This window comes from Colobus angolensis, unplaced genomic scaffold, assembly GCF_000951035.1.
Source record: "Colobus angolensis palliatus isolate OR3802 unplaced genomic scaffold, Cang.pa_1.0 Scaffold356, whole genome shotgun sequence".
NCBI classification, from domain to species: domain Eukaryota; kingdom Metazoa; phylum Chordata; class Mammalia; order Primates; family Cercopithecidae; genus Colobus; species Colobus angolensis.
The window spans coordinates 2,053,575-2,079,213 of NW_012116888.1; the positions used below are offsets into that span (position 1 = coordinate 2,053,575).

Consider the following 25,639-nt stretch of genomic DNA (forward strand, 5'->3'; position numbering starts at 1 on the left):
TGATGGGTGCTGACGAGTTGATGGGTGCAGCACACCAACACGGCACAAGTATACATATGTAACAAACCTGCACGTTATACACATGTACCCTAGAACTTAAAGTATAATAAAAAATAAAATTAAAAAAAAAATTTGAAAACTAATGTAACTCATTTCATTAATAGAATGAAGGAGAAAAATCATATGACCATCTAAATAGAGAAAGAAAAATTGTGTCAAAATTGAACATACATGAAAAAAACACTCAGCCAACTAGGAATTGAAGGGAATTTCCTCAGTCTAATAAAGGGCATCAACAACAACAACAACAAAAACAGTTATACAGAATGAATAAGAATGAATAAGACCTAAAGAGAATGAATAAGACCTAATGAATAAATAAGACCTAATCAATGAATAAGAATGAATAAGACCTAAAAGAATGAATAAGACCTACTATTTAATAGCAAAACAGGGGGACTATAGTCAGTAATAACTTAATTGTACATTTTTAAATAACTAAAAGAGGGTCATTGAATTGTTCATAACACAAAGGATAAATGCTTGAGGGGATGGATACTCCATTCTCTATGATGTGCTTATTTCAAATTGCATGCCTGTATTAAAACATCTCACATACCCCTTAAATATAACACCTACTATGTAACACCTACTATATACCCACAAAAATTAAAACAAATGAGAAAGACAATAACAATCTGCAGTGAACATTCATGTTAATGGTGAAATACTGAATGCATTTTCACCTAAAGTCAAGAACAACATAGGGTGTCCACCCTCACCACTGCTACTCAATATTGTACTGAAGGTTTTGTCCAGTCTAATAAGGCAAAATCAAAACAAAACAAAAATTAAAAAGTTGGAAAAAAATAAGCAAAACTTTCTTTACACATATTTTATATATTGCATAGGTGGAAAATTCTAAACGGTCTACAAAGAAATTACTAATAAGTAAATTTAGTGACAATACAGGTCAATACACAATGATGAGTTATATTTCTATAAAATATTAACAATTGGGAATTAAAGTAAAAATCAATGCCTTTTGACTACATTTAGTGAAAAATGTGCAAGATTTCCACACTGTAAATTATAAAACATTACTTAAATTGAACACCTGTATAAACAAAGAGATATATCATCTTCATTAATCTGAAAGACGCAATACTGCCCAAATTGCTTTACAGATTCAATGCGATCACAAATAAATCTAAACAGACTTGCAAAAACTCTAAAATAGCAAGACAATTTCAAGGGGAAAAAAAAATACTTAGAGGACTCACATAATCTGATTTCTTTTTTCCTCCTCTCTCTTTCTTAACAGCTTTATTAGATATATTTCTTGAACTACAGCATTCACACTTCTAAAGTGTCAATTCAGTGGTTTCTAGTATATTTAGGGAGTTGTGCAACCATCACCATCTAAATTGTAGAATATTTTCATCACCCAAAAGAGAAAACCTATACCTGTTAGCAATCACTCCTCATTTTCTCCTGATATAGTTTGGATGTCTCCTCCACATCTCATATTGTAATTCCCGATGTTGGAGGTGAGACATGGTGGGAGGTATTTGGGTCACGGGCGTGGATTCCTCCAGGCTTGGCACTGTCCTCACTGTAGTGAGTTCTCACAAAATCTAATTGTTTCAAGTGTGTGGTACCTCTCCTACTCTCTCTTGCTCCTGCTTTCACCATGTGACGTGTCTTCTCCTACTTCACCTTCTGCCATGAATAAAAGCTCCCTGAGGCCTACCCAGAAGCAAAGCAGATGCCTGTGCCATGCTTGCATAGCCTGCAGCATCATGAGCCAACTAAACCTCTTTTCTTCATTAATTGCCCAGCCTCAGGTATTTCTTCATAGCAATGCAAGACTGGCCTAAATACACCTCCTTTACTCCTCAGTCCCTGGCAACCACTGATTTAGTTTCCATCTCTATCACTCTGACTATTCTGGAAATTTCATATCAATGGAATTATTCCACATGATTTTTGTGACTAGCTTCTTTCACTTAGCATAATGTTTTCAAGGTTTATCCATGTTATAGCATGTATCAGTACTTCATTATTTTTTATTGCCAAATAATATTCTACTTTGTGAATGTGACATATTTTGTTTACCCATTTGTTAATCTATGGACATCCAGATTTTTTCCACATTTTCATTATTACAAAAAACGTCACTGTGAGCATTCATGTGCACATTTTTGTGTGCATATATGTTTTCATTTCTCTGGGGTATATACCTAGGAGTAGAATTGCTGAGATATATGCCAATTTCATGTTTAATATTTTGGAGAACTGCCAAGTTGTTTTTCAAAGCGACTATACCATTTTACATTCCCACCAGCAATGTATGAGGTTTCTATTTCACTACATACTTGTCAACACTTGTTATTATGTTTTTCATTATAGCCATCCTAGTGGGTGTGAAGTTTTATCTGATTGCTGTTTTGATTTGTACTTCCTTGACAAATAATGACTTTTAGTACTTTTTCATGTGCTTATTGGTTATTTGTACATCTTCTTTGGAGAAATGTCTTTGGATCTTTGCCCATTTTTCAATTGGATTGTCATTTTATTGCTGAATTGCAAGAATTCATGTATGTTCTAGATACAAGTTGAGATGTATATGCCAGATACATAATTTGAAAAAACTTTCTCCTATTCTGTGGATTGTCTTTCACTTTCTTGATGGTGACTTTTTAAGCACAAAAAAATCTTTTACTTCTTATGAAGTCCAATGTATATATTTTTTTCTTTTGTAATTGTGTTTTTGGTATTCTATCTAAGAAACCATTGCCTAACCTACAGTTGCAAAGATTTGCTCCTCTAAGAGATTCCTCTAAGAGATTTATTGTCTTAGGTCTTAAATTTAGGCTTATGCTCCAGTTTAAGTTAACTGCTGTATAGGGGTCCAACTTCATTTTTTGCATATCAATATCCAGTTGTCCTAGCACCATTTATTGAAAAGACTGTTCTTTCATTGAATTGTCTTAGCATCTTTGTCAAAAATAAGCTGGCCAGAAATTTAGGGATGTGTTTCTGTACTCTTGATTTAATTCCATTGACCTATATATCTATCCAATGCCAGTACCACACTGTCTTGATTACTGCAGCTTCATGTTAAGTTTTTGAATTGAGAAATGTGAGCCTTCCAACTTTGTTACTCTTTCTAAAGATCGTTGTGGCTATACTGGGTCCTTTATATTTCCATAAATTTTAGGGTCAGCATGTAAATTTCTAAAAAAAAATCAGGCTTCTGGGATTTTGATAGAGATTGCTTTGTATCTATAGATTCATTTGGGGAGTATTGTCACCTTAACAACATTATATCTTCTGATCCATGAACATATATTCCATATATTCACAGCTTCTTTTAACTTCTTTATTAAATTTATCCTTAGGTATTTTATTCTTTTTGATTTTTGGATTGTTCATTGCTAGTCTATAGAAACACAACTGATTTTTATTTATTGATCTATCCTGCAGTCTTGCTGAACATGTCATTTCTAATAAATTTTTAGTGGATTCTGTAAGATTTTCTATATATGAAGGCATATCATCTGCAAATACAGATAGCTTACTTCTTCCTCTCCAGTTTACATGACTTTTATTATTTTCCTTGCCTACTTGCCTTGACTAGAACCTCAACAAGATGTTAAATAGACATGGAAAAATTAGACATCTTTGTTTTGTTCCTAATCTTAGGAACAGAGCATTCAATCTTTCACCATTACATATGATGTTAACTGTGGGTTTTTCATAGATGACTTTTATCAGGTAAAGAAAGTTTTCTTATATACCTCGTTTGTTGACTGTTTTTATCATGAAAAGGTACTTGATTTTGTTAAATGCTTTTTTTGCATCTATGGGGCTGATCATGGTTTTTTTCCATATGTTCTATTAACATAGTCTAGTATGTTGTTTTTTGATATGTTAAACCAACCTTGCATTCTTGGGATAAATCTCACTTGGTCATGGTGTATACTCCTTTTTATATGTTGCTAGATTAAGTTTACTAGTATTTTGTTAAAAGTTTTTACATCTATATTGCTCTATAGTTTTCTTCTAATGTCTTTGCCTTATTTTGGTATTGAGTGATACTGGCCACATGGGATAAGTTGGGAAGTGCTCCTTCCTCTTCTGTGTTTTAGAAGAGTTTGTGGAGGACTGATATTAACTCTTATTTAAATGTTTGGTGGAATTCACTATTAAAGCTGTTTAGGCCTGGGCTTTTCATTGTTGGAAGTTTTAAAATTATTTACCTAATATTCTGTGATTGGTTTATTAGGATTTTCTATGTATTCTTTATTATATTTTGGTAGTTTGTTTCCTTCTAGGACTTCATCCGTTTCATATAGGTTTTATATATATATTTTTTGCATACTATTGTTCATAGTATTCTCTTATATTCCTTTTTATTTCTGTAAGGTCAGACCTACTACCTGATTTCAAGACTTACTATTAAGCTATGGTTGTAACAATGTCTTAGAAAAGACACAGAAAGCAATAATCATAAAACAAGAAAAGGATAAATTAGACTTAAGCAGTATTAAAATTTTCTGTTCCCCCAAATAACACTATTAAGAAAATAAAAAGGCAAAATACGCACTGACCAAAAATATTTAAAGTAAGAACTTGTTTTTATTATAAACTCTTATAAGTCAATAATAAGAAGATAAATAACTCAATTTAGAAAAATATGCAACGGATTTAAATAGATCTTTCACAGAGAAGATATACAACGGCCAATGTGCACATGAAAAAAAGTGCTCAATGTCATCAGACACCAGAAAAGTGTAAATTTAAACAACAGTGTGATAACATTTCATACCTACTAGTGTGAATATGATTAAGAAAGAACTGAAACAAATGTTGGTCAGTATGAAGAACAACTGAAACTCTCACATATTGCTTGAGGGCATGTAAAACAGTACCACTTCTTTGAAAAACTGGCAATTTCTTATAAAGTTAAAAATACATTTACCTAATTATCCAGCAAGTCCTCTCTAGGTATTTATCCTAAGAAAAATGAAACACTTGTACAAGAATATTCACTTTGCCTTTTTCATAGTAACTACAAGCCTGGAAACAATTCAAATGTCCCTCAGTAGAAGAGATAAACTAACTGCAAGCTAGTCATTTCATGTTACTATTCAGCAATAAAAATTAACAAACTATCCATGACATTGAGGAACATCAAGACCTTCTGTTGAATGAAATAAATTGGAAACAAAAGAATACATATGGTATGATTCCATTTTCATCAAGTTCAAGAACAAGCAAAACTAAACTATGGGAATAGAAATCAGAAAACTGTTTGTCTCCGCTGTGGTGGAAAGGTGAGGGTCAACTGCAAAAGGGCCAGAGGGAACTTTTGGGGATGATGGAAATGCTTTATATTTGGCTTTAGTGTTCATTACACGAGAAGAGTATATGTGTGTCAAAAATCACTTCACTAAAAACTAAAATCTATGCATTTCACTGTATGCAAATTAAGCCTCAAAACATCATTCAGAAACATGTTAGGTAAGAGATGGCGGATGCAAGTGCTTTAAATTTTCTTCCAGGTGGCATGGGTGGATCTTACTGTTGCTACCTGCAGCTCAGCCTGCAGGGTTCAGTGTCCTTGCACCTTGGAACACTGGCATTCCACTTGCCAGCCTCGTGTACAATAAGAACACAGGTGCACCCATCCAACCCTCCCAGCCATGCCAGCAACGGCTGGGCAATCCATAGTCAGCAGCACACTAGATATGCCAAGGGCTCTCTGATTACCATCCTTTTATAAACCCTGGGACTAGCTTCCCCATCAGCATGTTAAATTTCAAACACAAGCCAATTCTAAATTATTCAGAAATGAATGATTGGAGTTAACACTGAGAAGCAAAATTGCTTATGAAAGGAGGAAAGAACACAGAATAGGGCCCAGAGTTTGGAGTTCCACTCCCAGTCCACTACTTCTAGGCTCTGTGATCTGAGATAAATCCTAAGTTTCTTATCTTTATAATGCAGGGATGATGATAACATGACACACTACTGCTGGACAATGGCCTAGCACTTGGGGAGCAATAGCTGAGAGGCAGAAATGAAAGCCTGTGGTAGAATGTGAATTTCCAGGTGTACTTACATACACGTTTTATTCAAAGCTCCTCACTCCCTGCCTCCCGCACACCCCCCACCAAATACACACACACCTGGACCTATTTTTGAAAACTTTACTGGTAATTAGAACCTTTATCAGAAGGTAAAGAACTTTTAACTGTTTAAGTCTGCTACTTTTTAAAACTCTGGAGAAACGTTGGCTCCTGCCTTCTCAAAGTCTCTGTGGCCTCCATTCATCTGAATATAGAGACAATCAAGATTTGGACCTTAGCATCCTTTAAAAGCAGATGTCCAGGTTAAAAACATCTGCAGAGGTTTAAGCATCCGAGAATGCTTTTAACCCGGGCATCCGATTTTAACAATAGACTCTTTCCTGATCACAGTTAGAAAATGACATCCTGTGCCTGCTTCTCTGAATTCTTACTCACGCCCGGGCATCACACTTCCCCTGACAGAGCAAAGCCTGAGCGCCATCTCATCTGCTGACGAACGTCAGGGCCAAGGCTGTGGCCAGGTGGGGCATCAGACACAGGGTCTGTGTTTGGTGCTCAATGATCTTCACCTCTTCCTTGGTTTTGGGCCCAAACTACCTCCGACTAGAGGGAATCAACGAACACGATTTTTACCAAAATCCAGAAGAGGGGTCGACTTCATTTCTAGAGCTGAAAGTGCTGGCTAGCCATTTGCCTTCCAAAGACTCCAGAATCCAGAAATCTGAATTTCCTAAAATGTGGTTAGGGCAACACATCCCAAGTTTCTGAAGAAAGCCCAACAGGAGCTTTTCAGCTCTTCTAGAAGTCAACCTTCCCAGCATGGAACATTTTTAAAGCAGCACATCTATCTAACACCAGAGTAATTTTTACTCCTTAACACTTACATGACATTTTATAGTTCCAAGTGCCCCATGATCATTAATTATTCAGCTTTACTAAGTTTGCGACATAATTAATAGGACAGGAGCAATACCCTAGAACATATTTCAAAAGGACATTCTCAACAAGGAAGGCGACATTAACCCTGGTGCTCCTGTCAGATTCACAGGTGGGTCATTACTTTTAGCTCACCTAAACCCCCCTGCAATTCTATGTGGAAAAGGTGTTCTCCACATCCTGCCTTAAATCCCTGTGCCCTGCAGACAGCATGTGCATTACACTCTGAGGCTGCGATGTCAGGTGAACCAAGGCTTTCCTTGGAGCAATTTATAAAGTGGCGTGGGATTGTCCCCACAGGCAATGCCCAGGGACAAATCCCCCAGGATCTCACAGTTGTAGACTGCAAAGAGCCCAGGCTCTTCATAGAGGTCACCCTCTGCTCCAGGCAGCCTGATGCTCTACATCCTACATTCGGCAGCATGCTGTCTCTGAACAGCTCTGAGTTTAACGTTGGTTTACGAAAGAACAACATTTCACTTACACACACACACACACACACACACACTGTGCTATGTTATCAAGCATGGTGGGCAGATCTTCGCTTCACACACCAGTAGGGTGAGAACATCTATCAAACCACTCAAAGAGAAGAACCAATTGTTTTAAAAATCTTATATTTGATAAAGACTTTCTTGAACATAATTTTATTCTTAAATATTGTGTTTATTTGTAATTGAAAGAAGGGCACCATGATCTTTTTAGTGTTTAAGGCATCTCATAGTCTGGTGCTGTCATGTGGGTGGTGAGGACAAACGACAAGCGCACACAAGGAAGGGCGCGTGCAAGCACTGTGAGCACAGTCTTGTTTTCTAAGTGCACAGACTTCCCCCAGGCATAGTCTAACCACCCCACAGATGACCGTTTCAAGAACACCACCCCAACCAGCCCTTCATCCATGCTGGCCCCTCCACCCTAGTTCACACACAACCACAGCAGGCTCGTGGCTCCAAATGGAAGGGCTCAGTCTACAGGAAAACCTGTCAACTTTTCCTGTATCATGGTGAAACCAACAAAAAATCACAAAGCCAGTAATGATGTCATCATGATGTTAGGTCTTAGTTAAGGACTGAACTGTGTCCCCCGAGAATTCACATACTGAAGCCCTAACAACCAATGTGACTATCTGGAGATAGGGCTTTTAGGAAGCAATTAAGCTTAAATTAGGTCATAAGGGTCCTAATCTGATAGGATTGGTGGCCTTATAAAAAGAGAAGAGAAAGGTCCCTCTCTGCCCACACCCATGCACTGAGAAAGACCATGTGAGGACACAGCAAGATGGCAGCCGTTGGCCATCTGCCAGCCTGGAAGAGCTTCCTTGCCAGACCTGACAGTGCCTTGATTTTTCACTTGAAGTCTCCAGAACTGTGAGAAATAAATTTGTATTACTTAAGCTGCCCAGTCTATGGCATTTTGTTACAGCAGCCCAAGCTGATTAATACAGTCATTTTACAAATTCCATGTGTTCCCCCACTTAACTTCCATTTTTACATGCTGTGATTCTACTGCAGCTTTATTGATGGCTGTTGTGGCTAGACTCTTACCTACCAAAACCAGACAATGCCCACATGCAATTCACCCCACTGGGGAGCATCTGTGTGTCTGTCCTGTGCCCATGCTAGGCACTGGGAGTTTACCAGGTCAAGAAGGTTGAGTTCCAGCCACTGAGCCCAGAGCCTGGGACACAGAGAAAACCCAGACAAGGTGGCATGTGCAGGGAAAGCCTTGGGCATGGCCCCATGCTCCAAAGCTTCACTTCAGGACATTTTACCCACACAGTGACAGCAAAAGCAGTGACTGACCACAACACCTATTAGTTTTCTTTGTTGTTGTTGTTGTTGTTTTTTGCGAAAAATAACTATGATAATAATACAATTTTTTTTTTTTTTTTTTGCGATGGAGTCTTACTCTGTCATCCAGGCTGGAGTGCAATGGTACGATCCTGGCTCACTGCAACCTCCGCCTCCCAGGTTCTAGCAATTCTCTGCCTCAGACTCCCGAGTAGCTGGGATTACAGGCACCCACCAGCATGCCCGGCTAATTTTTTGTATTTTTAGTAGAGATGGGGTTTCACCATGTTGGCCAGGCTGGTTTTGAACTCCTGAACTCAGGTGATCCACCCGCCTTGGCCTCCCAAAGTGCTGGGATTATAGGCGTGAGCCACCACACCCGGCCAATAGCACAATTTTAAACAGCATCTCATCAAAATTTCTGTTTCTATGGCAAACTCTTTGTTTTGGCCACCATACATTCAATATTCATTTAATGAATGAAAGAATGAATTCATTTTGCAAACGAGGAAATGCAAATGAAGCACAGCAGATTGGCCACTGGAGAGCTCAGGGAAGGTATCTGGATGCCAGATCTGACCCCAACCTGTTGTGCCTCAGTTTCGCAATGGAGGCATAGCTTGTAGTAGTGCCATTTCCTCTATTACCCTCACAGTTCAATTGGGGTGACGGGTGAAGAACAGAAAGAGGCCACCAAGGCTCCATGTGGCAGGCCTTGCAGTGCCTTTCCCTGTGCTGACAGAGAGGAGTTATGTTCTCCTAATCCACTGCTGAGTTCCCAGGTAATTTCACAAAAATCAGGAGTGTTCACAAGAATCTAAATGTCCAGATCCTCTTTAAAAATAGGAAGCTCTGGCACCTCTGGACCCTATTCCCATAATGCGATCTGCTGGAACTCGGAAGCCCGACCCTCCGGGCGGGAAACGGCTATTCCCTGAGGACCCCAGAGCCCTTTCCACTCCCTGACATTAACTGCTGGCCCAGGGGGCAATGAGTTTTTAGCCACATTGCATTTTTTATTCTATCCAGAATAAATTGACGTCAGCATCCTAACTTGTTAATTATGTGCTGTAACTGTGATACACAGCCAAGCATAGACATTCTATGTGAGTCTATGAATCTACTGGAAGAACTTCTAGGGAGCAAAATGGCTCTGGCCAGCTTGTAGAGAATAAAATCCAAATGCCTCAGCTTGGCATTCAAGAGCCTGCTATAGTTCTGACTTGAGTGTTCCAACCTTTTCTCTCACTAAGCCCCTTCAGATGCTCTTCCCATCCCGGACCTCTGTCTAAGCAGGGCTCTCTGCCTGCAGTCGACCCCACCCCTAACTGCCAGTGTCTAATTGGGCTCATTTTTGGTGGCTCAGCCAAATGCCCTCTCCCCAAACTGAGACTTCTCTGATTCTCCCCTTCTCCTTGGCACACCCCTTCAAAAACTGCACAGAACCAAACCAACCAAAGCAGGAAGGTGCTTCTCCCCGGAATGCCCTGAGCATTTCATGTTGTCCCTCCTACGTGGCCCAGCACCTTCCCTTTCCAGCTGGTGCCACGTGCACCTGTGTTAACCATGTGCCTCTGATGCTTCGACATCTGGGACTTCACTGACCCCGGAGGGACAGGGGCTCCCAGGGCCAGCTAATTCCTAAAGACAGCAAACAACTCCTCTTTGAGTGCATTTTTCATATGCAAACAAATCAGTTCAGGACCCCATTCCCACTGCCTCCTTTATCTGGCTCTTCCACTCAGGGCCTACCCTAGTCTCCCCAGGGCCAGGTACCAGACAACTCAGGACAGATCCTATGCCTCAGAGCCTTCTGAAATTATCCATAGTAGCCAGTCTTAAACCTGCTTACCAGACCTGCCTATTTCTTCCTGTGGAAACCACAATAAAGGCGATTGTCCACATTTTCCATTCATGCCCTCTCCCTTCTAACCAATGCTAGTGTTTCCCCGTGTGGCCCTGTGTGGCATGGCATGCCCCTTCTCTTGGGAACTGTGAGTAACAAACTATGCTTTCAATGACTGCCCTCTTCTGATCTGCCAGCCCCACCATACTGAGTAATAATATAACCTACATTTTAAAACAGCACTTGTCACTGGACTCAGCTCACTGAGGGAAGGCCCGCTCAGTCTTCTGGTGCCCCAGCCTGGCCTGACATATGCGCCCAGGAAAGACAGAGGCAGGAGGGCAGATGAATGCCCTGCCAGCTTCCAGCAGCTCCACACCGACCCCTCCACCCACCTTCCCCCGCTTCTCCTTGGAACATTTGCTTGTCATTAGATGCTCTGAACAAAATTCAATTCTCAGACCCTGGAGTGCTGGCTGGGAGCTAGGGCAGTTAGGATAGGGATAGAAGACGAAACGAAAGGAAGGAGCCTCCTCTGTGCCCAATAGCCCACTCCACCACAGGCTTTCCTGCCAGGGGCCATAGGGAAACGAGTGAGTGGGCAGAAGGTAGGCACCACCCAACTCTTTCTTTCCCTTCCTCTGGTCCAAGACCCTGACAACCCCCAAGCACTGAGCAGGGAGTTTACTCTTGCTTCTCACCATCAGATGTGTGCTCTGGCTTCTCCAAGGAGGAATGACACTGAGGGCTACTGAAGCTTCTCCCACCCAAACATGCAGCAAGAGGTCAGCCCTGTGACCGCCACTGTTAGCCCCTATGCGGGCAGCCTGGCAACAGCAGAGGCAGCAGAGACTGAAGTCCTCAAGAATTGACGTCCCCAGAGGGCCTGGCCCATGAGAGACCCTGCCCTGCCACACTGTGGTCACCCTCTTATTTATGCTCTCAGGCCCCATCGGTCTCACCAAGGGCCATGACAGTCCAGACCTGGACTCTGGTTGCCAGTATCCTGGCACACTGCCCTGAACACAGCTCACAGGGCTGTAATCCCTGCAGCTGGCCAGCAATTACCACCTGCCAGACATTTTCATTGTTTCAGTTCATGATCTATGTGGACACAGTATTCTTCCCATCCTTTTCCTCCACTGGGTTACTATTTTTCTTTAAAAACACATACAAAGGCTATATTTCTCTCTGTAAATATAATTTTTATTTCAATACCAAACAAACAAACAAACAAAAAAAAAAAGTCACTTAGCTCAAATTTTTCACCGTCTTTAAAATCAAAAAGCGGTGCTTGTGTGCACAACGATATCCATGTGAGAATAAAGCTGGGCTCGAAGAGTGCTGTGAACGATGCCATTTAAAATTATAGATTTTAAAAGCTATTTCTAGATTCCAGCAACTCCTAAGGAATAGAGGAAACATTTATTTTGGGTTGTTTTATTTCATTCCCACTCAATTTTGAACGCGGCTGCTTAAGGCAATATTCGTGGGATGTGACATGGCTATTAATCACCAAGGCAGCTACTGCAGGCGCAGCCTCTAGGGGGGCCGCGCTACTCGCCTTCTCCCCTCTCCCTCTGGTCTCTTCTCCCAAAGGAGGCCAGTGACCTACTAAAAAGATAATTACTTCCCATGTTTCCTGCTCTGCAGTACCATTGCATCCAGTCAGCTTCGAAGGAGAGGAGCTTTGGGGCTAAGCCTCGCCCTGGACTCTGAGACTTCTTGGGGTACAAACTTGTTTGCAGGTATCCCTGCAGCCAGAAGAAGGGAGAACAAAACCCTCCTCCACTGTCAAGGTGCTGACTCAGCAGATAAAAGCTCAGTGCCTTCCTGGGCTCAGGCCACCTTCCTCTGTGGCCACCTTCCTTCATTAATAACCTGACCACAGGCAGGATTCAAGAGAGCTTATGAGTGCCTGGCAGCTGGACCACTGCACCCCCTTGCCAGTGGCCCCCACGGAAACCCTCCCACCTCTCATAGAGTCCATAGCCCATGTGTCCTATTTCTCCCCCTTCTCTGGGGTGCTCCTAGACACACAAACTCAGAGGGCAAATCTTTTACAAAGTAGGATATTTTTAATGCCATGAGTTGAACTTGGAAGATTTGGCCCAGCTGGCCAGCCAGGATGTAAACATCTGGCTTCTTATTATCAATAAGAATGTGTGAGAGTCAGACACCCTGACCTTCAGCCCCAAGCCTCGCTGCCTCCAACCCCAGGTGATCCCACCCTCCACCTTGGGATCATGGAAGGGACCAGGTTGCACACAATTCCTGCTGCTTTTTTGTTTTGTTTCTTATTCTTTCTTTCTTCCTCTTTGTTTTTGAGGCAGAGTCTCACTCTGTTGCCCAGGTTGGAGTATAGTGGTACAATCTCAGCACACGGCAACTTCCATCTCCTGGGTTCAAGAGATTCTCCTGCCGCAGCCTCTGGAGTGGTTGGGACTACAGGCCTGCGCCACCACGCCTGACTAATTTTGTAATTTTAGTAGACACTAGATTTCACCATGTTGCCCAGGCTGGTCTCAAACTCCTGGCTTCAAGCGATCTGCTCACCTCGGCCTCCCAAAGTGGTGGGATTACAGGTGCAGCCATCGTGCCTGGCCCTGTTTTTTTTTTTTTTAAGTTGAACATATAATGGTTTGCCCCTTGGGCCTGAGCAATCCTACATTGAAACATCAGCTTAATGTACAACATTCTGTGTGTTTTAGTTGTCAGTCTTCCCATGAGTAACTTTTTCTTTTTTAGACAGTCACACTCTGTCACCCAGGCTGGAGTAAAGTGGCACAATGGCACAGTCTCGGTTCACTGCAACCTCTGCCTCCCGGGTCCAAGCAATTCTCCTCCCTCAGCCTCTTGAGTAGCTGGGATTACAGGTGCATGCCAGCACACCTGCCTAATTTTTTGTATTTTTAATAGAGATGGGGTTTCACCATATTGGCTAGGTTGGTCTGAAACTCCTGGCTTCAAGTGATCCACCCACCTCAGCCTCCTAAAGTGCTAGGATTACAGGTGTGAGCCACCACACACAGCCCAATGGGCAACTTTCAATCCACCTGTGGAGGAGATGGAAGAAGCCCGTGTGTGTGTAAGTGTGTATGTGTGTGTGTCATGTAGAGATATATGCTCCTTTGATAGTAGGTTTGACTGTGATTAAATACACAAAATGGTCCCAGGAAAGAGTTCTCAAAGTGCCCTTCAGATCCTTGAGAAATCTCAACAAATAACTTTCGCACCTTCTCATCACCTCTTTTCCTCCCAACCCTCAACAGTCTATCAATCCAGCCACCCCAGAATAGAACACATGATTCTCAGTGGTTGTGATGAGTTCAATGACAATGGCAATTTTTAAACACGGGAATATTTCAGATGTGGAAAGAGTGGAAAGAGATGAGGGTTTGTGGCTTTGGTGTCAATGTCACATAGTCTACATACAGAGCAGAGAGAGTGTCCCAAAACCTGCAAACACAGACACTAAAGCTCAGATTTCCCTGGTCAGAGAGTGTAGCTCCTCAGAGAAAAAGCCCTTGCCAATTATTCTTTTCCTTTCTCAAAGTTCATGCCAGATCAAAAACTGGGGATCATAAACGCCCTCCCCAACAGGTCTCATGGATTTAAAGTTGTGACCGGTATCCAGCTGACACTCTGCTACTGGAGACTGCAAAGACTGTCTACCCCACCTATTAACACTGCAAGAGCAATGCTGCATGGAGCAGGCTGCAGATCCTCCCACAAGCTGCAGGATGACCCCCGTGGAGACTGCAGAAGCCCCTCAGGTAAGAGACAACACCACCCAGGATAAACCTGCAGCCCTGGCTCTATATTTCCATTGAGTGGGTCATTTCTGGCCAGCATTATAACCCTGACTGACAAGGACCAGTAGGGTCACCCTGGATCTGATATTGGCCAATTTCAGATTCTTCGTTCAAGGGTTCAATTACACAAACAAAAGTGGGTCTAACCCATCATGCTATGGTTCAAACCTACTTAAAATAAACACCAAGGAACCTGGCTGCCTTTGTACTGAGTTTGTTTTTTGTCCTCTCTAGCAATTCATGCTGCCTGTGGGAGACCATCCTGGGACCAGGTCAACATCACCTCCCCACCTGCCTCACTGCACAGGATGGAATGGTGAGAAATTCAGGCTTTGGATCAGACACACCTGGTTTGCACACAGACTCTAACACCTGCCACTGTGTTATCTTGGGCAAGTAACAGAAACCCTGTGAGCCTCAGGTTCCTCAACCATTAACTGAGGCTGATAATGAGCATGAGGACTAAGTGATGCCTGACATGTAGCAGGTGTTCAAGGCATAGAAGGCATCGTCATTGCAGTCATTACCATTACCTCCGGAGTCCCTAAAATTACCTGCTTTTCTGCTCATCCTTGATCTAGGAAAGCCATCTTAAATTTTCCCCAAAAAGCACTCTTTTTCTTTATCCCAAACAAAGCATTGACTTACTCTGCATCACTAAAACTATTGTAAAAAGAGCTTCAGGGTTAAAAGTCTCTTCTACCCAACCTTAAATTAAAGATAATGAGATTGCCGAGAGGGAAGAAAACAAGCTAAGTGTACTGACTTTTTTTTTGGTAAAGTGTGTGTGTGTGTGTGTGTGTGTGTTGAAAAGCTTTCTAACAGCACCTGCACCTTTTATGTACCCCAAAACACCAGCCAATTTTCTTCTTCCCAAATTCCAGGTAAGGACAGGGTGGACAAAACAAAAGCCTAGGAAAGTGGTGTGCACCGGGTCTCCTAGCACGTTGCGTTGCCATAGGAGCCGCGAGTTCTTTCCAGAGTCAATCAGCCGACCCTAGAGAGGAGCCTGAATGTTTTTCAGATGGTTCTCACCCAAGGGAAATTAATTTACTTTTCAGAATGATAGCCTTAGCAATATCTGTGAGTGACAGAGTAGTTAATGTTAGTCGTCAGAACTGTGAATCCTTGAGATCTTTTAAAAAAAATTGTATACTAATGAATGCAAAACAAAGTTATAATGGGAGACATGGAGCCATAAATTATAGCTGAGGCTGCCTGGGGTGAGCTAATTATTTCACTGTTGTATTAATTTCATATTTTAAAAAATTGTATGAGGAAACACCTTCCATCATCAGCGCCACTGCAGAGATCTTGCAGAAGCCCCAGCACCTTGGCTATAAAAGTAAGGAAGAAAGAGGGCCAAGTCTCTCGGGATTCAGGCCTTCTCTCCTCTTTCCCCTCCATTTTATGGCAGATGCGGAGTCTCCGTCCATCCTGTCTGCCCCAACAGCCATCCAGAACCTGCTGTCATCTTGGAGGTAGCAAGCCTGACCACCACGTGTGAGCAAGGAGATAAATGCAGAGCCCCAACATTCTCCAGGTTCCCGTCACTGAGGTTGGGCATCATGAGTCAATAGTCAGGTAATTAAGTATGCTTCAGAGTGTGCATCCCTTTCTTAATGCTCCAAGTAGACCTTAGACTGCTCTTGGCAATGGAAATTGTCCAAGCAGCTTAAGAGCTGAAGCCTCCACTTCCCCTCTCAATCCACAGTCTCAAAGGTAAAGGGTGCCCATAGGCTCTTAAAACAACAGCAGAATCTTTCAATCCATAAACATGGTATGTCTCTCTATTTATTTAGATCTTTGATTTCTTTCATCAGTGTTGTGTTGTTCTCAGGAGTCTTACACATGCTTTTATTAAATTTTCACCTAAGTTCTCAACTTTTTGAACAATCATAACTTATATTGTATTTTTAATTCTGAAACCCTTATGTTCATTGCTGGCATATACAAATATAATTGATTTTTGCATGTTTATTTCTGCACCCTTGACTTTGCTGAATTCATCTCAGTTCTAGGATGTTTTTGTAGGTATCTTGGGGTCTTCTACATAAATAAGCATGTCATCTGAATATAGAAACAGTTTTAGTACTCCTTTTCCAATCTATATGCTTTTCATTTCCTTTTCTTGCCTATTGCACTGGCTACAACTTCCAGCACTATATTGAATAGCAGTAGCAAGAGCAGACATCCTTGCCTTATTCCTGATTTTAAAGGGAAATAATTCAGTCCTTTACCGTAACGTGTAATGTTGACTGGACAGTTTTTGTAGGTGATCTTTATTCAGTTGAGGATATTCCTCTTTAGTCTTCCTTGAATGAGTGTTTTCACATGAATGTATATGGAATTTTTCAAACACTTTTTTCTATATCAATTAAAATGATTATGAGATTTTTCTTCTTTAGCATGTTAATATGGTAGATCAAATTGACTGGTTTTTAAATATTAAACCAGCATGCCATCTCTGGAATAAATCCCACTTGGCTGTGATCTACAGTTTTTTTATATTGCTAAATTCCATTTCCTAATATTTTGCTAAAAATTTTTGTATCTATATTCATGAAGAATATTGTCCTGCATTCTCCTTTTCTTATATTTTCTTTATTTGGTTTGGGGATCAGTATATGGATAACTTTCAAAAAAAATGACCTGGAAAGTGTTCTTTCTGCTTCTATTTTCTAAAAGAGTTGTATAGGACTATTGCTATTAATAATTCTTCTGGAAACATTCAGGATTTTCCAGTGAAAACATCTGGCCTGGAGATTTTCTTAGGAGTTTTAAAATCATGAGTTCAATTTCCTTAGTAGTTAGAAGGTTATTCAAATTATCTTACCCATTGGGGGAGTTGTGATATTTTGTGTTTTTTTAAGGAATTCATTCTCTAAGTTTTCAAGGTTATGTTTACAGAGTTGTTCCTAGTATTCTCTTATTATTCTTTTGATGTTCTCAGTGTCTACAATAATATCCCCTGTATCATTCCTGATGTTAGTAATTTGTGTAGTCTCTTTTTTTCTTTGACAGTCTCACTAGAGGTTTGTCAATTTTATTAACCTTTTCAAAGGACCATTTATTTGTTCACTGATATTCTCTATTGTTCTGTTTTCCATTTCATTGATTTCTGCTCTTATCTTTATTACTTTATTCTTTTTGCTTCTTTTCCACGTATTTTGTTCTTCTTTTTCTAGGTTCTTGCTATAGTTTGAATATGTACCCCCAAAATTCATGTGTTGGAAATGTAATCCCCAATGCAACGGTGTTGGGAGGTGAGGCCTAATGAGAGGTGTTTAGGTCATAAGGGCTCTGCCCTCATAAATAGGCTAATGCTGTTGTAAAGGGCTTGATGAGAGGAGTGCACTCTATTTTGACCTCTCTTGCTCTTCTGCCTTCTGCCATGTGAGGAATCAGCATTCCTGTCCTTTAGAGGACATAGCAGGAGGGCCCTTAAAAGATGCCAGGGCCTTGATCTTGGACTTCCTAGTCTCCAGAACTATAAGAAATAAATGTCTATGGTATTGTTATAACAGCACAAAATGGACTAAAAAGACCATTCTTTAAATGAGAGCTTAGATATTGAGATTTGAAACTTTTCCTCATTTCTAATATCTGCATTTAGCACATTTAGTGTTATAAAATTTTCCTCTCAGCACTTCTTTAGCTGAGCCCCACAATTTTTGATACATATTTTCAATTCCATCTAGTTCAATATATTTTTTAAAATTTTTCTTGAGAGTTCCTCTTTTTACTATTAGTTATTTAGAATTGTGTTGTTTAGTTAGGAAATGCTGGTGAGTTTTCCTGTTATCTTTGTTACAAAGTTCTAGTTTGAATACATCATGGTCAGAGAACTCATTCTGTATGACTTCAAATTTTAAAAATTTGTTGCAGTTTTTTTTTTTTTTTCCTGGACAAGCTATGGTGTATCTTGATACTGTTAGGTGAGCACTTTAAAAGAAGGTGTACTGTACTTTTGTTGGATGTAGTGTTCTATAAATGTCAATTAGATCCTATTGGCTGATAGTATTGTTGAGTTTTTCTATATTCATGCTGACTTTCTGCCTAGTTCCATCAATTGTTGAGAAAGGACTGTTGAAGTCTCCTACTACAACTGTAGATTGGTCTATAGCTCCTTTCAGTTCTGTTAGTTTTCACTTCACATATTTTGCAGGCTGTGCTGTGTTTTACATAGACATTTAGGATTACTGTATCTTCTTGATGGATTGACCCTTCTTATCATTACTGAGTGTCCTTTTTAATCTCTGATAATTAACTTTTCCCCAAAGTCTACTTTATATGAAATTTAAATAGCCACTCCGTCTTTTTTTGGCAAATCTTTGCATGATATGTCTTTTTTCATTCTTTGACATGTAACCTGCCTATACTGTTATATTTGAAGTGAGTTTCTTATAGACAGCATAGAGTTCAGTTATGTTTTTAAATCCACTTTGTCAAGCTCTATTTTCTAACTGAATTATTTGACCATTTACATTTAATATAATTATTGGTATGTTAGGGCTTAAGTCTGACTTTTTAAAATGTTTTCTCTGTTTTTCATTTCTGTTTTATTTTTCTTGCCTTTCTTTAGGTTACTTGAATATTTTCTAAAATTCCATTTTGATTCACCTATAGTGTTTGTGAGTACATCTCTTTGTATAGGTTTTTTTTCCTGGTTGCTCTAGCTATTATAATGTTATATACATAAATAATTACAGCCCACTTGGGGCAGAATTGTACCAGTTCAAACCAAGTACAGAAAACTTAACTCTTTTACATCCCTTTTCTTTCCCCTGTGTATAATACAGTTGTCTTAAATATTTCTTCTATTCATTTAGAACCACATCAGGCAATGTATCAACTTTTGCTTACTGTCAAACATAATTTAGAGAACTCAAGAGGAGATGGAAAGTCTATTGTATTTACGTGGGATTATTATCATTATTATTATTATAATTATTGCTTACTATAGAGTTTTGGTGTTCCAAAGATCTTTCTTTTACTGTTTCCTTTCTGTTTAGAAAAATTTCCTTAGCAATTCTTTTCGGTTAAGTCTGCTAGCGACAAATCCTTTTAGTATTTCTTCATCTGAAAGTGCTTTGATTTCCTTTTCATTCCTGAATGATATTTTTGCTGGATATAGAATTCTGGCTTGATAGTTCTTTCAGTGCCTGAAAAATGTCATGCCGCTTTTTTTTCTGGCCTCCATGGTTTTTGATGTAAAATTTGCTATGATTCCAATTGTTTCTCTCTCTCTCTTGTTTTCAAGATTTTTTCTTTGTCTTTAGTTTTTGGATGTATCACTATGATGTGTGTTGGTGTGAGTTGCTCTGGGTTTATTCTGTTTGGGGTTTGCTCTGCTTCTTTAATCCATAGATATGTCTTTTGTCAAATTTGGGAAATCAGCCTTTATTTCTTTGAGCACTTTTTCAGCCCTCCTGTCTATTTCATTTTTTTTTCTGAGACTTGAAAGACACAAATGTTAGATCTTTTATTAAAGTTCCACAAGTTCCTGAGGCTTTTTCTTCATTTCCTTTTTTTCCAGGCTATTTTCTGTTTAGATTTGGTAAATGCTATTGTTCTATCTTCTAGGTCACTGATTCTTTCCTCTGTCCTCTTAATTTTTCTGTTGAGACCATCCAATTAGTTTTTTCTTTAGGTTATTATATATTTCCATTTGAAAATTTTCACTTGGTTCTCCTTTATATCTTCTATTCCTTTGCTTAGACTTTCTATTTTTTGCTGAGATTTTTTCATGTTTGTAATTTCTCTTTTTGAAACATTTTTATGATGGCTGCTTTAAAATATTTTTCAGGTTACTCTAACGTCCCTGTTATTTTTGTGTTAGCACCTATTGATTTTCTTTACTCATTCAGTTTGAGATATACCTGATTCTTGATATAGCGAGTGATTTTCCTTTGAAACCATATATTTTCATGTTATATTGTGAGACTCTGGATCTTATTTAAGCATCTGGTCTGACAGTATTGTGGCAGGGAAAGCAGTCATTACTGAGAGGTAGAAGTCCAGGTTCCCCAGTTGTTCTCTATTACCCAAGTGATGGTGGTGGGCTCCTCATTACTGCTGGGGAGGGGCAGGAGTTCTGGCTCCCCATATAGTCTTTACTGGCACAGCAGTGGATATAGTGTCATAACTGCTGAAGTGCAGTGACAGTTCTAACTCTAGTTGGCCTCCTCTAATACCACCATGGCAGGAAGTGGCAGGAGTTGTCTAGGTTGAGTTAGGTGTCCAGGTTCTCCACATGGTCTCTCCTGAAGCCACAGGTGCGAGGGCCTGTTACTTCCTAGCAAGGCAGGGACACCAGTCCCAGATCCCTGCTTGGCCTTTCTTTGACACCACCCTGATAATGGAGTTAGGGAACCTCATTACAGCCTGGGGAGGACAGAAGTCTATACTCCCCACTCAGCTTTTGTTGACATGGATGGAGGTGGGACCCCAGTTTTTTCAGTGGTGTTTGACTGAAGTAGAACATTTAGCTAAAAGTTTTCTGTCTTGATGGGTGTCCCATTTCTGATCCTCTGGCTAGAGAAAGCAGGCTAATTGGGGCTTTTTTTTTTTGTCTGCTCCCATTGGTGATTCTGGGTGGTCAGCACCACCAGTACCTTGTCTAGGAAAAATGAGACAAAAAGAAAACCAGAGAGCTCTCTATTGTGTCATTCTTGTCTCCACCTTTCAAAGTCTTCTTAGATTTGTTCTATTTATGATGTCCAGGCTTTTTAAGTTGTTGTGGGAGGAAGAGAGAAAAGTATACCTACTTCATCTTCCTGGAAGTAAGTTCTGTTGAAGGTTTCAAATATGACATACTTAGATACGAATTTTAGAAAGTTCACCTGGCAGAAGTGTGAAAATTGAGTGATAATGTTAAATTTATTTAGCTTCCATATAAAGAGATAAACAACAGACACAGAGAGAGAAAGAGAGGCCTGCATAGATGTTAATATATAACATGTATGTCTTATTTTCTCCCTTTAAAAATATCTCTCAAAGATGTACTACTAATTTAATAATAATCTATCAGGAATAAGAAAATATTACACGGTAAATGTGTGCACAATTACAGGCATCCCAATGTCAAAATCAGAAAACCAGATAGGTATATACGTCACAATCAAGGGAAAATGAATATCTCCAACATATATTAAAATATTCAATTAGGGCTATATCATGAGTCTGTGTCTTGCTTTTCTGTTTACCTAATATTCCATTGTATGAAATTCCCCATGTCATTAATATACTTGAAGGCATAATTTTCATGATTATTTCCCTAGAGTAAATATATAGAAAAATATTCCTGTATCAAAACATACAAACTTTTTTTAAAGCCCTTGACACACATCACCAACTCACTCTCCAGAAAGATTTTTATTCCTTCTCCCAGTGTATAGCCATGCCCATCTGAATACATTCCTACCAAAGCTGAGTATTGTCCTTTCAAATGACTTTGCTAATTCAACAAAGTATTATCTCATTTTAATTTGCCTTTCTTTGATTATTAATAATTTTTCTATCTATCTTATATGCATATTTATTAGCTATGTATATGTCTTCTTCAAATTGTTCGTAGCTTGCCCATTTATATACTGCGGCATTAGCATTTTTCTTACTTATTTATAGAAGCTCTTTATATATTAAAAAATTAAGCCATTGGTAGTCCTATTTGTTTGGATATGTCTCTACTGTAACATATTTTTAGCTTTGCTGTTGAAATATACACACTTTTAATTTTTATATAAACAATTTAACCTAATATTTTTGCTTTGGGAGTTTTTCTTATTAGAAGCATTTTTTAACTATGAAATGATGGGTCACTTATTTTACTTTGCCTATGTTATTCTGTGGTTTGTTTTAACTTTTAAAGATGAGCAGAGGTGAGAGATGTAGGTCTACCCCAGTGGGATATGGGAATAAATCTACCAACATAGTGAACTGCAGCAAGTGCCACTAGGCTGACCCAAGAAGGATCTATGAAGGTGAACAGGCTCCTGTTTATATCTGCTTAAAATAGCCATTCCCTCTTCCCAGACAATTCCCTTGATCTTCCTCCTTCCAATCGACTTGACAAACAAGTCCTTGCTGTAACCTCTCTCGCACTTTATTTTCTAATCCTCCAGGAAGTTAATTCAAGTCCTGAGCCTCCCTGGATATAGCTTTTTTCAGACATCCCTTCTTCATCTTTGATTTTACAATTGAAAAAATAAGTAAAAGCAACTTTGCTGTTTTATTGGCAACAGAATATGTGTCTTCAGTGCACAGGAATATTTTTCTAAGGGAAAAAAAAATCTTGGGGTGGGTCTATTATAATAACTATCCCTCCAAGCAAAAACTAAACACTTCATCCTCCATTTAAAACTTTCTGGTGACCAATTGTTGAGCGCCATTTATGTCCAACATCTGGATGGCAGGTGTTGGATGAACACATCTGTCATCAAGGCCCAGAGCACAGCAATGAGAAATCCCCTCAGCTGGAACCAGCCAACAGACCCCTGACCGGTTTGCTGCCCCTCAGCCACAGATTAATCTGCATGGTACCTAATACAGCTGCAGGTTTCCTAGGACTTCATTTCAGGGCATTCTTCCTTTGCTGCCCAGATTTTACCACCATCCGTTTTCTGCCTAATCTGTTACCTGGCTCCATCCCAAATGGCAGCACCATCATGTGGGTTATGATAAGCCCATTTCATTTCTGGGTATTGATGTATCCTTGCACATAATTGAAAATTAAAAAGAAAATAACCCGACTACTGTTATTTTTACAAAAAGCATTTCCAAAATTAACAATGTATTATGACTGTGACAAAAGCAATTCATCTGATTTGCAGAGATACGGCCTGGGATTAAACTTCCACAAGGTCATTTGAGTTTCTGTGTAAGGTCTTTGGATACTAGAAATTAACCAAATCATGGAATGTCAAAGAATGCAACACAAGATGACAGCCTGAGTGAATGCATTTCAAAAAGGCTGGGGAGGCAAGTGGAAGCTGGACCACAGAGAACCTACCAAGAGTCAGGAGGCCAAGGTCCTTGTACCACCTCTGTCATGGACTGGACCTGACACAGCAGCTTACTTCTGAACTGTACTCAAAAAGAAAACCCAATTTCATGCCTAGTTCCACTGCTTTTGCTGACCTGTATAAGATGGTACTGATACCAAAGCACTTCCCATTTAATTGCTGAAATTTATTTCTAAAACAACATTTAAAGTCTCTAGAAACTGTTCTAAGGCATACAGCAAATGGAGGAAGATCTAAATTTCAGTAAAAACTATGAGAGTCTGTAGTATTTGAGCCACAACCCACTTATATTACACTCCCTAACTTACCCCAATAGCTCAGTGTAACAGAAGGTCTTCTCTGGGTAGGTGAATTAAGCATCAAATAGAAAGGCAGGTATTGTCATACTAGATTTTAAAAACAAGTTTCAACTGTATTCTCTATAGAAGAGATACATTTTAGATTCAAAGATACAAATAAGTTGAAAGTAAAATGATGGGAAAAAAGATATGTGATATAAATAGCAACCATAAGAGATGAGGTGAATATATTAATATTGTACAAGACAGACTTTTTAAACATTTATAACTATAATGAGGAACAGTGTATAATTATCCTTTAGGTATCCAGAAAGCTATTTCTATTTGCAAAAGAAGTAACACTATCTCTACTTGCAGATAACATCATCTTGTACATAGAAAAATCCAAAAGAATCCACTGAAATCTGTTAGAATTAAAAAACAAGTTCAGCAATGTTGTAGGATACAAGATAAAATACAAAACTTAATTGTATGTCTATATACTAATAAGGCACAATCCAAAAATGAATTAAAAAGCAATTCCATTTATAATAGCTCCAAAGTAAAAGACTCAGAACAAATTAACAAAAGAAATGTAAGACTTATGTACTGAAAACAAAAAAAAAATGTTGAAAGAAATTAAAGAAGATCTAAATAAATGGAAATACATTTTATGAAAATGGCAATACTTCCCAAACTGAGCTGCAAGTTCAATGTCATCTCCATCAGAATCCAAGTTTCTTCATTTTTTCAGATATCAACAAGATGCACCAAAATTCACATGGGAATTAGAAGGGACCCACAATAGCCAGAGCAATCTTGAAAAAAAAAGAATAATGTTGAAAGACTCACACTTCTCAATTGGAAAACTTGATACACAGCTACAGGAATTGAGAAAATGTGATATTGGCATAGGACAGACATATAGATCAATGGAATAGAATTGAGAGTCTAGAAATATATCCTTATATTTATTTCCATTGATTTTTCCTCAAGGGTGCCAACATAAATAAATGGTGAAAGAATAGTCTTTTGAATGAACAGTACTGAAATAACTGGATATAAACATGAAAAAGAAAGAAGTTTGAGCCCTTCCTCACATCATACACAAAATTAACTCAAAATGGATCACAGACCTAATGCAGGAGTTAAAACTATAACACTGTTAGAAAATAGCATAGGAGTAAATCCTCATGACCTTGGATTAGGCCATGGTTCCTTAGGTATGATACCAAAAGCAAAGGTAAGCTGGACTTCATTAAAATTAAAAACTTTTGTGCTTCAAAGAATGTCATCAAGAAAGTGAAAGAAAGTTGGCCGGGCGCGGTGGCTCAAGCCTGTAATCCCAGCACTTTGGGAGGCCGAGACGGGCGGATCACGAGGTCAGGAGATCGAGACCATCCTGGCCAACACGGTGAAACCCCCTCTCTACTAAAAAAAATACAAAAAACTAGCCGGGCGAGGTGGCGGGTGCCTGTAGTCCCAGCTACTCGGAGGCTGAGGCAGGAGAATGGCGTAAACCCGGGAGGCGGAGCTTGCAGTGAGCTGAGATCTGGCCACTGCACTCCAGCCCGGGCGACAGAGCAAGACTCCGTCTCAAAAAAAAAAAAAAAAAAAAAAAAAAAAGAAAGTGAAAGAAAATCATCAAGAAAGTGAAAAGACAATCTACAGGATGGGAGAAGATATTTGCAAATCATATCTCTCACCAGGAAATGATATCTGGAATATATAAAGAACTCATGCAACTCACTAAGAAGAAGATCAATAACAAAATTTTAAACATGGATAGAGGATCTGAACAGACCTTTCTCCAGAGGAGGTATACAAATGGCTAATAAGCACATAAAAAG

The 25,639-nt window shown here is 39.5% G+C and overlaps 1 protein-coding gene across 1 annotated transcript in view; it reads right to left on the reverse strand.

Annotated features, from left to right (window-relative positions):
• ACOXL (acyl-CoA oxidase-like) overlaps positions 1-25,639 on the reverse strand; it is a 341,854-nt gene that overhangs the window by 219,286 nt on the left and 96,929 nt on the right. The window contains 1 exon segment of the mRNA XM_011953095.1: positions 6,577-6,701. Coding sequence (XP_011808485.1) covers positions 6,577-6,701 — 125 coding nt within the window.